The sequence below is a fragment of the Zonotrichia albicollis genome, chromosome 2, assembly GCF_047830755.1.
Source record: "Zonotrichia albicollis isolate bZonAlb1 chromosome 2, bZonAlb1.hap1, whole genome shotgun sequence".
In the NCBI taxonomy this organism is placed as follows: Eukaryota; Metazoa; Chordata; class Aves; order Passeriformes; family Passerellidae; genus Zonotrichia; species Zonotrichia albicollis.
The window spans coordinates 99,747,122-99,761,434 of NC_133820.1; the positions used below are offsets into that span (position 1 = coordinate 99,747,122).

Consider the following 14,313-nt stretch of genomic DNA (forward strand, 5'->3'; position numbering starts at 1 on the left):
ACATGCAGATTAATTGGCCACAGACACTTATGATACTAATGTTCAACATAATGAAAAATTATCGTGGTTTCCCATCCTTTAATGATTTCTCTATTTCTAAAGAAATCCAAATCACCTCATCTATTCCTTTTGGGTCATGTTTTTCAAACAGCTCACTACTCTTGAACTTACACTGGAATCTCCCCAGCTTATCTTCAAGAATGACACTCAACTGGACTTGATGCTCACTGCTACTGAAATCTCAGCCACTGGCAGAAGGCAAGATCACCTCCTGTATCTTGCATCCCTACCACTGTATCCAAGAAAGCTTGCAGCAGTATTCCACTGCAAATCACCACTTGATTTCAGTACAGACAAATTCATTTTGAAGAGCTGCAGCATTTGCTGACCCCAAAATGACTTTCCAGTCTGGAGGACACCTGGAGTTCCTGGAGTTTCTTGCTACCCATTCCCCTGAGCAGGTAAAACCAAGCTATCCATGAAAAAGTTATCTGAATGTCATGATTTGCATATGCAAGCTGGCATATTAATGTAACTCAGAATTGGTTTATGGTGCCTACAAATAGCAATTCAGGGCAGCTTTATACTCAATTTTCCCATGCATTCTGCAGAGACACAATCTCCTAAGGAGAGGGATGGCAGAGAGTGAGGAACAGCTTTAGCATGTTTGTTTTATCCCTACAGTATCTAGGAAGTTTTCTGTAATACTTTTTTTCGCTTTGTAACTTTCTAAACCTGTAGTATTTTTTGTTTCTTCACCATTAACCCAACACAAAAGGAACTAATCTCCATCTCCAAAAGGTTTGCCAGCCCTTGGCACCACATGCTGTTTTAAATATGGCATTCTCCAGTCCATCACCCAAGTGATTAATGGAAATAATAGAGACCTACAAAGTCCTAATTGCCTTCTCACTTGGATAACAAATGACAGCTAATTAATTTGAGTAATACACAACCAAACAGCATTTGAACCACTTTCGGGTCCAGGAGCTGTAAGAAGCTCACATGGAACAGCATCAATAACCATCGAGCAAAGAAAATTACATTAAATACTTCCTCCTTGCACACACATAAAACATCAATAATGCTTTCAAAGCCAAGCAGAAGTTGGATGCAATATGTCTTAAAACTGTACAGTGAAACACTGTTCAACAGCAGTTTGCTTCTCACTTAAATATGTGACCAGATATTATTTAAAATGGAGATCTGAATTTGCAGACTGATGACATGTATAATATCTGAAATTGCTACATGCTCTCCTATAACTACAAGAAAAAAGCATAAAAACTCATCCTAGTATAAAAGGTACCAAATTAGCTGTGCTCACAGAAAACAGTATGCAGAAAACTTTAGCGTGCAGTCTTCAAAACATTGGATTAAAGCCAGTAAGAGAGCATTTAATGATGCAGAGAACAGAAATAGAGTTTAACTTCCAAATTTCAGAATTGATGATAGGGTAGGAGAAAGATTCTTTTTCATTTCACTAAAGTCATAGAAAAAAGTGAACTAACAGCAAGTGCTACCAAAATCCCTAGAGAATGCTTAATGAAAATCTGATTTGGGAAATATTTTTTTTTCCTTTCAGAAACCATGAAAAAAACACATGACAGCACAGAAGTAGCTGCAAAGTTTTGCCTTACTAATTCTTAGCCTGTGCAAAATTAATTCCTTTTTCTCTTCCTGAATAACAGACCAGAAACCCAATTCCTCTTCTCACTGTTTACTTCTGCTTACAATTTCCATTTTGCTTACAAACTATTAAAAAGAAATCCATTCCTCCTTCAACTGTACAAAGAAATAATCACCTCCCTTTTCTAAACTACCTATAGCTAAAATATTAACTCAGGATGACAAAGAGGAGCCAGAACTGAGACACAAAGAGAAGAAAAAGAGCGTGGCCATCAGGATACGTGGCAGAATAAAGCCCAGGTGGCCTGGCCCCTCCAGGAGTGCTTTGCAAGGGAACAGCAACCCCATACACAAATCCCAAGCCATCCACAGGGAGTCCTGTCCTGTCCCACCTCTGCCAGGAGGGGCTGCAGTGGGATCACAAGGGGAGCAAAGGAAAATAAGAGCACTTTAGAAAACTGCTAAAGTTGAGCAAGCACAAAGAGTGGGTGCCATCCCCATGTTTGGAGCTCCTTTGTTTTTTGGCTGAGAGACTGACAGAGATAGAGAACAGAGAAAAGAGATTACTAAGAGTGCATTTGCAAAAGCATGAAAAGGATTTAACATTAATATACACACTCTGGCCAATATGATAATTTAGTTGAAACTGTGGTAGCAAGAAAATTACAAAAACTAGAGGCAAATTTTTTTTCCAGGGTAAGTTGCCTCATAATTCATTTGGGGTAACTTTTGCATCATAACATCGAAAAACAACCAACCTAAAGATTCCTGAGTGAAGAAACAAACAACAGTATACTGATGTTGAAACTTATGCTATGAAAAATACCCAGCTTGCGAGCAAACACCTTCCTCATAACGTGTCCAAACAGCTGGTTCCATGGAAGGGTCTCTTATAAAAGAGAATCTGTTTAAAAAACAGAAGGGTATCTGGCTAGCAAGATAAATCACATTAAGAGCCTCTGGCTCACATATTGATGTATCAGCTTGCCTTCAGTCAGGGTGATGCAGACCTATTCCACATCATAGATGAAAGTGAAACCATTTATAATTCAAAACTGCAAAAAATTAAAAGGAAACAGAAGCAGAAGAGGGAAAGAGAACTGCTACCCTGGTTTTCTTCCCAAAACTCCCTTTTTTTTTTCCACCCTATATGAGACAAAATTTTTGGGAGGAACTTAAAATTCAGAGTAGCTCCTCCCCTTTAATGAGCCACTTCACCAGCTTCTTGTCCATTTACTGACCTCCCAAGACACAGAAATATTTCAGGAAAAGCAATTTACCATACAATAACTGTACTATGGAAAGCTGCAGACACTGGTTTACAAAGCCTCTCACGAAAGACCACTGACAGAACATTGCAGGTTCCTCAAAAGGTGCAAATTTCTTCATGCAGAAGGAATATTTTTAGGCTAAAATTCATAGGCAGATGTCTGGTGTAATATGCATACTTTTGACACATATGGAGAAGAAAGAGAAGTGGAAAGACACTTTTCTACTGAAGTTATATGCTTCTCAATAAATCTAAACACTTTAGCTGGAAGCTGGATTTCAGATAGAGGCAACATCTATCTATATTTTTCAGAAGTATATTTATAAAACATATGTGGAAAACTCACTAGAAATCCCATGCTTTATTTGGTAGTTTTTATTTCACTGAAACATCTACTTTCATGCATATTTGGTTGCTTGAGTAAAGAAAACACCTTCAAGTAAAATACATCTATTTGTATCAAATGTATGTGCATACTTTGGATACAAGAGAAGAAATAAATTTAAGTTTAAAATTAGCATGAAACAATTTCAAATTCTACAACAGGTAGGTACTGTCTCTGCTTTACAGAGGTCAACCTGTAACCACACAGAACACAAACAGGACATCATGCACTATGAATTTGCTGAGCATTTCTTCACATACATACAAAAAATTAATCAAGGATACTTCTATAAGGATCAGGTTCTCAAATGAACTATCAAAAGTGAACTACTCTTCATCTTTAAAGATATGGTTTCTCCTCCCATTTAAAGATAAAAGATTGCATTACAATGTGTCTTGTGTCATGTTCACAACTAATCTAGTAAAAGGAACATGTTTACATTAAGTTAACTTTACACCAACTTCTACTAAATGTTCCATATCTTTCAAACTAAAGAATGCAGGCTCCTTTCCCCAATCACTGTTAATCATCTATATGGGATTTTTTAAATCATTTTAAACTTCCAAGACATGGGCCAGAGGGTGAGTAAAGCTGAACTCAAACTAGAAACTCAAACTGAAAAACTATCTGCTATTTCCACCTTTCAAGACAATATTCAAGAGGCAGTCCAAGATACCCTCTACAATACAGCAAGATGATTTCTACCTACCTCCATCATATATGAAAGGTCTTAAAGGGAAATTTTTGAGAACTTCTCAAAAATGGGGTGGCCACTTCAGCAGCTAAACCATGGCACAAGGCAGAGGGACTTGGGAGTCCGGGACTAACAAGTTAATAAAACCCTCCCAAAAAATAAAACAAAAAGGGAAAAGACCAAAACTGCTTTTTTTTTTTTTTTTTTGGGGGGGGGCGTGGGGAGTGAAGGGGGGCACTGGGGGAAGAAGAAGAACAGGGAGAAGATAAAAAAGGAGATTAAAATCTAAGTGACAAGGAAGCCTGCGGTGTTACAACACTCAGCACTGTTACCCTTTCAGTTCTTCTTGGTTTTTAAGTAAGACACTTAGTCACCACAGCCAGGATCTTTTGATTAACATGAACTCATCCATCCATTACAAAGTGGGGAATGAAAGCCAATATAGTTCCAAGAAGCAATTACATGTGGTATCTGCAATTGGTCAGTAAGAAATTCTGATAGCATTTTAAAATCTGGGGAACAGAGGGTCAGATGCACAGAGGCACCTGCTCCCACACAGCCATGGACTTCCCAAATCAAGCACTTACATCCTCTCTACAAAATGAAAAGGGTGACAGAGAAGACAGAATCCAGCCTGCATTTCCAGCATCCTGGGGAACACCTTTAGTCACTGTACAAACAAAGTGACTGCTGCAGAAGTTTGAAGCAGAGAGAAAATTGTCCTTCCTCTTCTCCTAAGACTACTTTGGAAAAAAAAAATAACTTGAGATTTCCACTGCACCTGAGACAGATGTGCAACAATGTCTGACTGAAGAGTATTTGCCACATCCAGCCCTTCCAAGAAAACAGGCACAGGACCACCACCACACAAGGACCCAAACCAGATTGCCAAGATGTTCAGGGACTCCAAGGCTGAGGTTTCTCTCAGCTGCAGGAACCTGACACTTCCACATGGTCTCTAGGGACTGCAGCGACTGATCTGCAGGGACATGAAAAAGAGCACTTGGTGGCTACGCTCACTCATATCATGCCAAAGCCATGCTTTAAGTACTCATACCCTCTTTTTTCAGTCAGACTAGGTTATTTTTGTAAGACAAAACCAGCAAATTGGGGTATTTACAATTACAGTCACAGAGCAGCATTGCTCCAGTGCAAAACCATGAAGGAAAAATGCCTTCGAATTCATCCTTGGGAGCTCACTGCTGCTTGCTACATCTGCTCCACCAGAGAAAGCAGGGGGAAGAAAGAAAAATAAGCCCAGTTGTCTGAAAAAAGCTGTACTCTTACTGGAAAGAAGAAAGCTCTCCCAGGAAGTGGAAGGAACAGGCTGCTTCCCAGTGGCTGCAGTTTTACAAGGAGAGTTAATAGCTGCAAGAATCACTCTAAGCTGTTTAGGCATGTGATTTGGGAGAAAAGGAAAAAATCAAACAATTCACATGATCATAAAAATAAAGGTGGGGATTTTTTTAAGGACAGTGAAATTGAACAGCTTCAATAAAGCAGAATTAATCTTGGCTTTTTGAGGCAGAGAAGCACTTCATACCCTGAATCCTAATTACACTTCTCCACATAGCTTCCTCCATCCTGCAATGATTTACAAACAATTAGTGTCTCAGAAGAGCCGTGGTGGGCAGCAATTAGCCATGCTAGGGGAGGCAAGCAAACGGCCTGAAGGAACAGCCCACCTCCAGGCAGAACACAGGGAGGGACACGTGGATGCACCCATTCCCTACCCCTGCCATCCTGGGCTCCAGCTGGAACAGAAAGCTTTTCACACTAACCAGGATAAGCTCAGCCTGGCCAAAGGGCACTCCTGGGACAGCACCAAATAGCACAGACTGCTTGCCTGGCTCTGCAAGGCATCTCAGAAGCTCTCCCTAGGACCAATGTCCTTGCTGAGAGAGGGATAGCAGGACCATGAAGCTGGTTCTCATCAGACCTCAACCACCCACCATGCAGGAGCCCTAACTTGTGACCATGACCCCAAGGGTGGCCCAAGGCAGGACCCAGGGCTGAGATGCACTGAGGAACACTGCAGCCTCTATCCTCACCCAGGGAGTGCCAGCCCTGGGCATCCCAGGCTAAGGTGGAAGCTTTTGAGCTGCACCAAGGTAGGGTACAGCCCAGGGCAGTGGCCATGAAGCTACTGCTGGCCAGTGGTGGCCCCCAGTATAAATGATTGGGGACATCTCTAGATCTTTCATATAATTTGATTTCTCTAAAAGTTCAGAACTCAGATGTTTAGTGGGTTGTTGATTTCACTCAGGCGATGCTAAAATCCATGTTTTTGATGGATAATAACACCATCAGTTATGCAAAGCTGCTAATAACAACAGCTCAATGCAACAACACTGTCTTTGTTGAATTCTGCAAAATTGTATAAACTGGTTTTGATCCACTACAGTGCCCATTCAGAAGTATTCATTGTTATAAATAGACTCAAGAGGAGTGAAATTTCCAATTTGAATTTATTAATTCAAGGCATACAGCATAAGCAAAAGTTTCAGCGCTGGACGGCAGGGGAGTCTCCGCTCCACCAACTGCCGCACCCTCATCCCCAACGTCCCCCTTTTTAAGTTCTTAGTGCTTCCGGACTGCTGTGTCATTTTGAAGTACTCTGCGCTTGCGTTGATTGTTGCTAGGGGGTCTTCTCTCACCTCCTGGTGGTCGATGATGAAGGTCTTGGTAGTCTTCCTCGGTTGTGTCCTTTGACCTGATTCCATATTTGGTAGAAGAGCTTCGCCCTTTCTCTTATAAAACTTACTTAAGATCTTATGATTACCACGCGATTATGCAGGCAAAAAAAGAATTATGTAAGTTAAATAAATCAAACAGGAACTTAACCACATCCTCTATTTTTGAGGTTTTTTTTGTGTAGCAAGCTAGACAAACACTTAATCACATCTTCTATTTTTAAGGTTTTCTGTGTAACGAACAAGAGGTTTTATCTGTTTCATTCATTACACTTCTAGCACCAGAAATAAGGAGTTGCAAAACTTATTTGGGTAAGTACATAAGAAAAAGGATGAAGGAGAACTCCTGCAACGGCTGTAGGAAGGCTCTGTTTCCTCTGAAATGATAAGGGCTCACCACACTGAAAGATAAGCACAGACAACACTAGATTTCAGCATAAAGACCTAATGCTCCAAGTATTTATTCCCCCAGGAAAATACCCAACATCCAAGCCCTTACATTACTTGTACCACAGACCTTGCCAGATCAAACGCGGCCCCTGGGTAAATTGGTTTCTGTTTAATTGGGACTTTTTTCAGCCTGGTATGGAGAAACAAATTGTAACAAAATACTTAATCATTATGCCTAGGTCCCAGTGCTATGGACAGAAGGTGGACATGAGAAAAAAGCATTTCCCGTGGGGGCTGGTGTCCCATGGTCCCCATGACTCCGCTATCCCTGGATGAGATGCTAAGTGCTCGTGTCAGACCACCACACGCAGAGGGAGAGACCACACAGGAGGAAGAAGCGAGATGAATTATGCACTGTCTCTCCTGGAATAGTGGAAATGGCATCCCCACCCTGCAGCACCGATTATTTCTCCCCAGCACAGCTTCCCCATGGGCTGTTTCCCCAGGTGGGCATGCTGCCATGGCAAAGCACTCACAGCTGCTTATCTCAGCCCTCTGCCATCAGTCCAGCTCGAGCCAAGCCTATTTTTATAACCCTGAAGGCCACTGAGCCAAATGCTTTGGTTCTCATGTTACAAGTAAAAATACCTGAAACTGTTTTCCACCTGAAAATGGACAAGAAGATGGGATATACCAGGTGCTGCTGCAGCCCTGTAAATTATTCAGACATGCACCACTACTCGGGGAATATAAAAAAGTCTCTTTTTTGGTGGGTTCTGTAAATAATGCTGAATAGACCAAACTAGTGCTACATTAACTCACCCATCACTGACATGTTCATTTATTTTATAGGGAAGACATTTTTTCCTGCAAGGGCGGTGAGACACTGAATCAGGATGCCCAGAGAAACTGTGGATGCCCTGTGCTGGAAGTGTTGAAGGCCAGGCTGGATGGGGCTCTGAGCAACCTGCTCCAGTGGGAGCAGTCCCTGCCCTTGGCAGGGGGGTTGGAACTAGATGGTCTTCCAGGTCCTTCCAGCCCAAACCATTCTAGGATTTTCCTGCCTTTTTCTGTGCCATTTGGCCTCCACATAATGAAAATAAAAAGCCACTGCAGGGTTTACTGGATTAGTCTTGCACAAGGTGGTGGTCAGTCCCTGTGCAGACACAACCCAGCCCCACCTTTCCAAGCATAGGCATTTCCTCACCTTTAATACTGGCACTTAACACACTGCCAACATTTCAACACAAGCACCTGCATTTCACCTCAGCCATCCCAGCACCACAGCAGTGCTCAAGAGCAGGGAGCTCACTCCAGAAAGGCAAGCAGAGTGGCACACACAGCTCAGGGGGCTCAGAGGTCAGGAACTGGGGTGCCCAGAGTTGCAGGCGGCAGCTTGGCACCCTGCTCCTATCCTTCCTTCCAGCTCATGCCTCTTGGCCAAACGCTGTAACGGAGAAGCCATCCTCTTGGGAAAGCACTTGTAAGTGTGCATTCTCCTTAAAAAAATGTTACAGTAAAATAAAGAGAGGAAAAAAGGAAAAAAAAACCTGCTGATCTGAATTCCAGTTGTGGGCAAGGCTAGATAATGTTTTGACAAGAGTCCAAGCTTTCAATAAAGTATGCATATTTCTCCTTCTCCTGTGCAAGGCTTGAGAGAGCTGTTCCTTAAGGAAACAAAACCATGAATACTGACAGTAACCATTACCAATATCCTCTATTAACATCAGTATTGTGGCACCTTCCTCTCCTCAAACTGCTTAATTTAAAATGAAAGTGTACTGCTGGGTTTGAGGTTTTTTCATTTGTGCTGAGATTGAGCCTAACTTATTTTGGTATCCTGAGCATATATTAACACAAAAAGGAACACTTTCCTGAAAACTGTATTTCGATAGGCCTTCTAATATGATTCTATTTGATAATGACTAATTATGATATTTTATAATTAATATTGATTACGATATTATCAAATATGATAATGAATAATTCATTTAATATGAAAGGCTACTAATTCTGCCTTTTGCCACTCCAGAAAGTAAAAAAAAAAAAAAAATAGTATGGGGATTCTTATTTGCATTCTCTAATAAAAATCCAAGTCTTCAGGTATTTTGGACCCTCTTCTGCTGCAATGTAATGAACAGGGGCAATCTAGATGAATTCCCCATCTGAGCTGCAGCAATCTTCATCCACTGTGGTCCTCTTACTGCCTTCCCCAGAAATAGACTCCATTATGAAGTTATTTACTTCAGACCCCGGGAGATGTGCAGGGCCACTAAAAGCTGAGCTATTGACAATGGACAGTAGAGTATGAAAGAGCAGCAAAAGATCTTCTAATTTTTCATTTCCAGGAAAATTTTCCAGAGCTCATCCATAGCCATTTCTCTGTATGCCTTATACAAACTAACACCCAAGCAAAGGGAAAATAAGGAAGAAAGGTCTTATCACAAAAACTAGACAGTTCTCCACTCACAAGGTAGTTGGTAGGTGAGTTCAAAAGCTATTGCCCTGCAAAAAATTTATTTAAGGGAAAAAATTAAATCCTCCAAGCTCCATTAAAGACGGAGCTTGGAAATGTATTTACCATGCCTACCATGTTTATATTTATTAAAGCAATAATAAGGCTTAGATTCATATACAGAAGATGTTTTTTTCTGCCAGTCTATTATATTTAAAGTTGTGAACCAAAAAGTTTTGTAAGAACTAAAAAATAAATTAATTTCCTTTTAAAATGTTAATCCTCTGCAAGTTTCAAATAATGCAAAACTATATCCAGCTTGGAAAGTGCCCTGAGCTGAAAATGGAAGCTAGAAGAGTAGGGAAAAATATCATAGCTAAATTAAAAACATGGGTAAAACAAGAACAAAACATAATTTTTTATTGATCTACTTCAAGCAAGAAGTTAAAGCACTGTATCTCAACCAGACAAAAAGCTGCTTGAAACAAGAGTTCATTTTAAGGTCTTATTTAATCTTATTTATAAAAGGAAAGATTCACAAGTGTTGCTAAGTGGGCTTTTATATGCTAAGAGTGTGCAATGTGAAGCACTGTATAAACAAAAACTGCAGCACTAGCTGCTTGGGAAGGGTGAAAGATTACTCTCAGTCCAGCACAAGATAAAATCCTTCCCAACATATCCCAGAACAAGCAGTGTTGCTGTCAAAATGCAGAAAACTAATCAAACAGGAAGGTGCATAAAGGTTTCAATATCCCTTCCTAAAAATTAAAGTAGTGATTCATTTAAAGGCTAAACCATCTTGCAGTATTTACCACAAGGCATTTGACAGTATTTTTACTACTGTCATATCAGGCTTATCATTAATATGTAATCTCAGTACCAAAGACATCAGTAAGTATTAAATCCAACTAACTCTGATCTGTTAATCATGGCTACATCACAAATCTTTTTCTGTAGGGATCACTACAGTGCTCTCCAATTAGGCAAAGAAAACCCCAAAATCAACAGATATTGACGAGCTAAATAATTGTTTAAATCTAAAACTTAAAATTAGTCATTAAATAAAAAATTACAATTCAGATTTTTAAAGTATTTCTAAACACTTCCAATTTTCTTGCTAAGTCTCTGACCAGCAGAGCTGTCAAGAAGAGATCCAGGTAAAGGAGCAAGTTAAATATTTACTTGAAAAAGCATATCCCTAAGGAAGACAAAAACCAGAATGAGACTGGTGAAGCAATGAAGAGTTAAATACAACCCCCATCATTGTTTGTACCCTCTGCTTGCAAGCCCAGTGTGCATTTGGGAACTGCCCTAGGACACAAATTAAATAACAGTAGGAAATAGAGTCTCACTCACAAACATCTGCTCAGCGTCTGACAAAAACACAGTACACAAAGAAACAGATATGGGGGAAAAAGCACTTTTGTGCAAGAGACAGTCTTTAGTGCATTCTTCAGGAATTAAATCCACATAAAATACACCCTCCAGCTGTGCTAACTTACTCTTACTTAATAGTTAAAATGACCTGGTATGAACAAAGAAGCGTCCTAGAAGAAAGAGACAGGCAAATATGAGAATTGGGCCATAAAACAGATGTCCTCACACAGGTTCAGTGCAAACACCACATTGTGGCAACAGGCACAAGGGCAACTCAGGCATCACACCTTTCCACCCTGCTGAAAGCAAATCATGTCACAGGGGGTCAGCTGCTCCATCTACACCTGTATGAAATCTAACATTCTCAGAGCTTTGTTCTGCTGATCCTACATAGGTCTAACACAGCCTCAGGATATGCAGCCTCCTCCTCCTCCCTGCAGGAGCTGAGATCCTCTTCTGCTGTGGCACCTGCTCTCATGTACCGAATCTTCACTTCTTTGAAACTTCTTCCTTTTCATAAAATGTAACTGCAATTGCCCAGGGATCAAGTTATTAAAGGGAAAACAGATTTGAATATTGTTCTCACTTAAGCTTTGCTTCCTCAGTAACACAGACAAAAAATTCTAGCTTTTGGCTTTGCCACTTGGTAAATCATACTTTGAAATGTGGCAGAGCTTTACTGCCCTTCTGCCAGTCTGGGAAAGACAGGTACTAATCAAGTGTCTCTACAGTCACGTAAAGCAAGAATCAGGAGATAAGTTTTGCACTGAAACAAACACACACCAGCAAAGCCTTGCTGTTTCTCAGCACCCATTCCCCATTTCCTTCACTGCAAGTAAAAAACTGAAAAAAAATACACTATCTAACCCTAGCCATATCTATTGCTCTGTAACGCCTGCATTTTGGTTTTAGGATTCAAATTCCTAAGCCCCTTTAAATATAAACGTTTCCAAATGGTTTAAGAGACTGTCAGGACCTATAGTTCCCTCGGAAAATGTGCAAGACAGGAGTGGCTTTCCTTTGCCAGCCAAAAGAGATTTGAGCAAGCCTGTGCACTGTAGATTCAGCAAAATGATTCACCTGAAACTGAACCAGAGAGAAAAGCAGTTTGTTTGGTTTAAGCTTGCAAATTTCTGTAGTGAAAAGCTCAGGCACAAGGCATTAACATTTGTGAAACTGAACCTCATGATTGTCCTGGACCAAAATCAAGCAGCTGTAAACGGCTATTTTTAACTCTGAAAATTAATCCACATCGTCTTTACTGTCACAAAAGAGCGGCCTGACTTCCAAACAGGCGGGCAGAAGAAAATAGGAGGTTAAGTGTTTTAACTCACTGGCAAAACTTCCATTTTACTAGTGATACATTGACAGCATGCAATCTACCAAGCCACAGTTTAAGTTCTGTGCACTTCGTGGACAGGTAGGATAAGATCCAATTTAAAAAAGGCAACAATGCAGAAAGTAGTAATATCAAATGCAGAAAGTAGTATTATCAAATAGAAAGGGTCAATAGTTCAGGAAAAAAAAGATTTTCATAAAATAAATACCGTATGTGTAATGCAGCTTCTTAAATTCCACAGAAAATACTGGTTTGAAAATACCTGTCAATTTTTTCACATATATAAACTACAATTAAAACTTCTCACTTTATAATATTCAAAACAGCCTCGTTTGCTTTTCAGTAAGAACTACACTGATAAACGATATTAATTCTCCAAAGCATTGTTTATTTGAATTCAGCTGCTGCTGTCTTTGAACCAAAAGTTTGGCCCGAATTCCCTACGCTACAACGTCAGCGCAGCCTAACACATCATTCTCGCCGGAGTTATTCCCGGATCCACACTGCTGCGAGGGTAGAGCGTGAATAACTCCGTGCATATCCTTCACTACACGTATCTGGAGTGCCACATGGATATAACGTGCCCGATTTACAGCCACCATAACCGGGAGCAGAATTAATGCAAAAAATAAGACAGAATGCACTTTACACAACAGTGAATTGACAACCCCCGCCCCGTAATGTCATGTATCGCCCAAAAGCCAGGAGTCCTATGTGTACTTCTACAGCTCTCGTTACAGAAAGGGGATGCGAGCGGCAGGTCGCGGACGGTCCGGAGGGGCACGGGTACCACATCCCACTGTGTGCCCCGGCACCATCCCTGCACCTCTCACGCCGGCCCCAGGGACCTCCGCCGCGTCCCGCGGGCTGCAGCCCCGGGCGGCTCTCCCCGGCCGCATCCTCCGGCCACGGGCACCGGCTCCGCGCCTGCTGACGGGCTCCGCGCCCGCCCTCAGTCACGCCGAGAAACCCATCGGGAGGGGAGAGCGGGGAAGTAACAATAAAAGTGGCTTCGGCGGTGCTCAAGGCTACAGAAACGCGAAGCTGCTCCCCAGGCAGCTGGAGGGGAGCCGGGGCGGCCCGCACCTCCCGGCCGGCGGCTGCCTCCGCACCGCCCGCGGCGGGGGACCCGCGGCGCCCACGCTATCGCCGAGCCGGGCCACCCGTGCCCGGCCCGAACAAAGAGGCCGCTCCCGCTTCCCGCAGCCCGACCCGCCGGCGGGTGCCCCGGCGCGGCCAAGTTCCCGTGGGGCAGACGCAGGGGGGATCTGCTCCCTAGCCTGGCCCGGCCCGGCCCGGCGCCCCGCCGACCCCCCGCGCCCGCAGGTACCCGTGAAGCGGCCGCCGCCGTCCCCGTGGCCCCGACGCCGCTGCAGGATGAAGTAGCCGCTGCTCTTCTGCGTGACCCACAGCTTGAGGGCGTTCTTCAGCAGCACCTCCTCGGGCTTCAGCCACATCTTCCCCCGGCTCGAAGTCCCGCTCTGTGCCCCCTCCGAGCCCGCCTGCCCCGCACGGCACCGCACCCGGCCGCCCAGGTCACATCGCCCCCCGCGGGCTGCGCGGCGCCGGCTCCGGCTCCCTCGGCGCGGGCCCGGCCGCCGGGGAGGGGCCGGGGGAGGAGCCCGGCCACGGGCCGCCCTTCCCGCGGAGCCGGGCGCTTTGTGCGGCGGGGCTCTGCTGCTCCGCACCGCCAGGGGGGACGGCGGGGCGCTCGGGCCGGAGGGAGGGAGAGCCAGGTTCGCCCTTTCGGGGGTCCCGTGGCGCCCCGAGCCCCACACAGAGCCCGCTGGGGCCGCTGCGGTACCGCGGGGTCCTGGAGGATGCCGTGCCGCCGGGACAGCAGCCGGGCCGCTCCCGCCGCGTTCTCCAGCGGCTGGGGCAGTCCCCGCACCCCGGCGTGTGCCCCGCAGGTTCCCCCGCGGAGCGGTCAGCAGTGCGGGAAGGAAAGGGTGTCCTGGGCTTGGAGAGAGCTTGGGGGGATGGGGGTGTCTCTGCCTTCCTGTTTCCTCCTAGATCTAAGCCTAAAGCGTGAACCCGCAGCTGCTTTAGTATTTAAAGGCCGATGCTTGAAACCTCGTATC

At 43.7% G+C, this 14,313-nt stretch overlaps 1 protein-coding gene across 2 annotated transcripts in view; it reads right to left on the minus strand.

Annotated features, from left to right (window-relative positions):
- TBC1D8 (TBC1 domain family member 8) overlaps positions 1-13,856 on the minus strand; it is a 49,870-nt gene extending 36,014 nt beyond the window's left edge. For both annotated transcript variants that reach the window (XM_074535796.1, XM_074535795.1), the window contains exon 1: positions 13,563-13,856. In XM_074535796.1, coding sequence (XP_074391897.1) covers positions 13,563-13,689 — 127 coding nt within the window. In that variant the 5' untranslated portion in view covers positions 13,690-13,856. The remainder of the gene's footprint in view (positions 1-13,562) is intronic.
- Between the last annotated feature and the right edge of the window lie 457 nt (positions 13,857-14,313).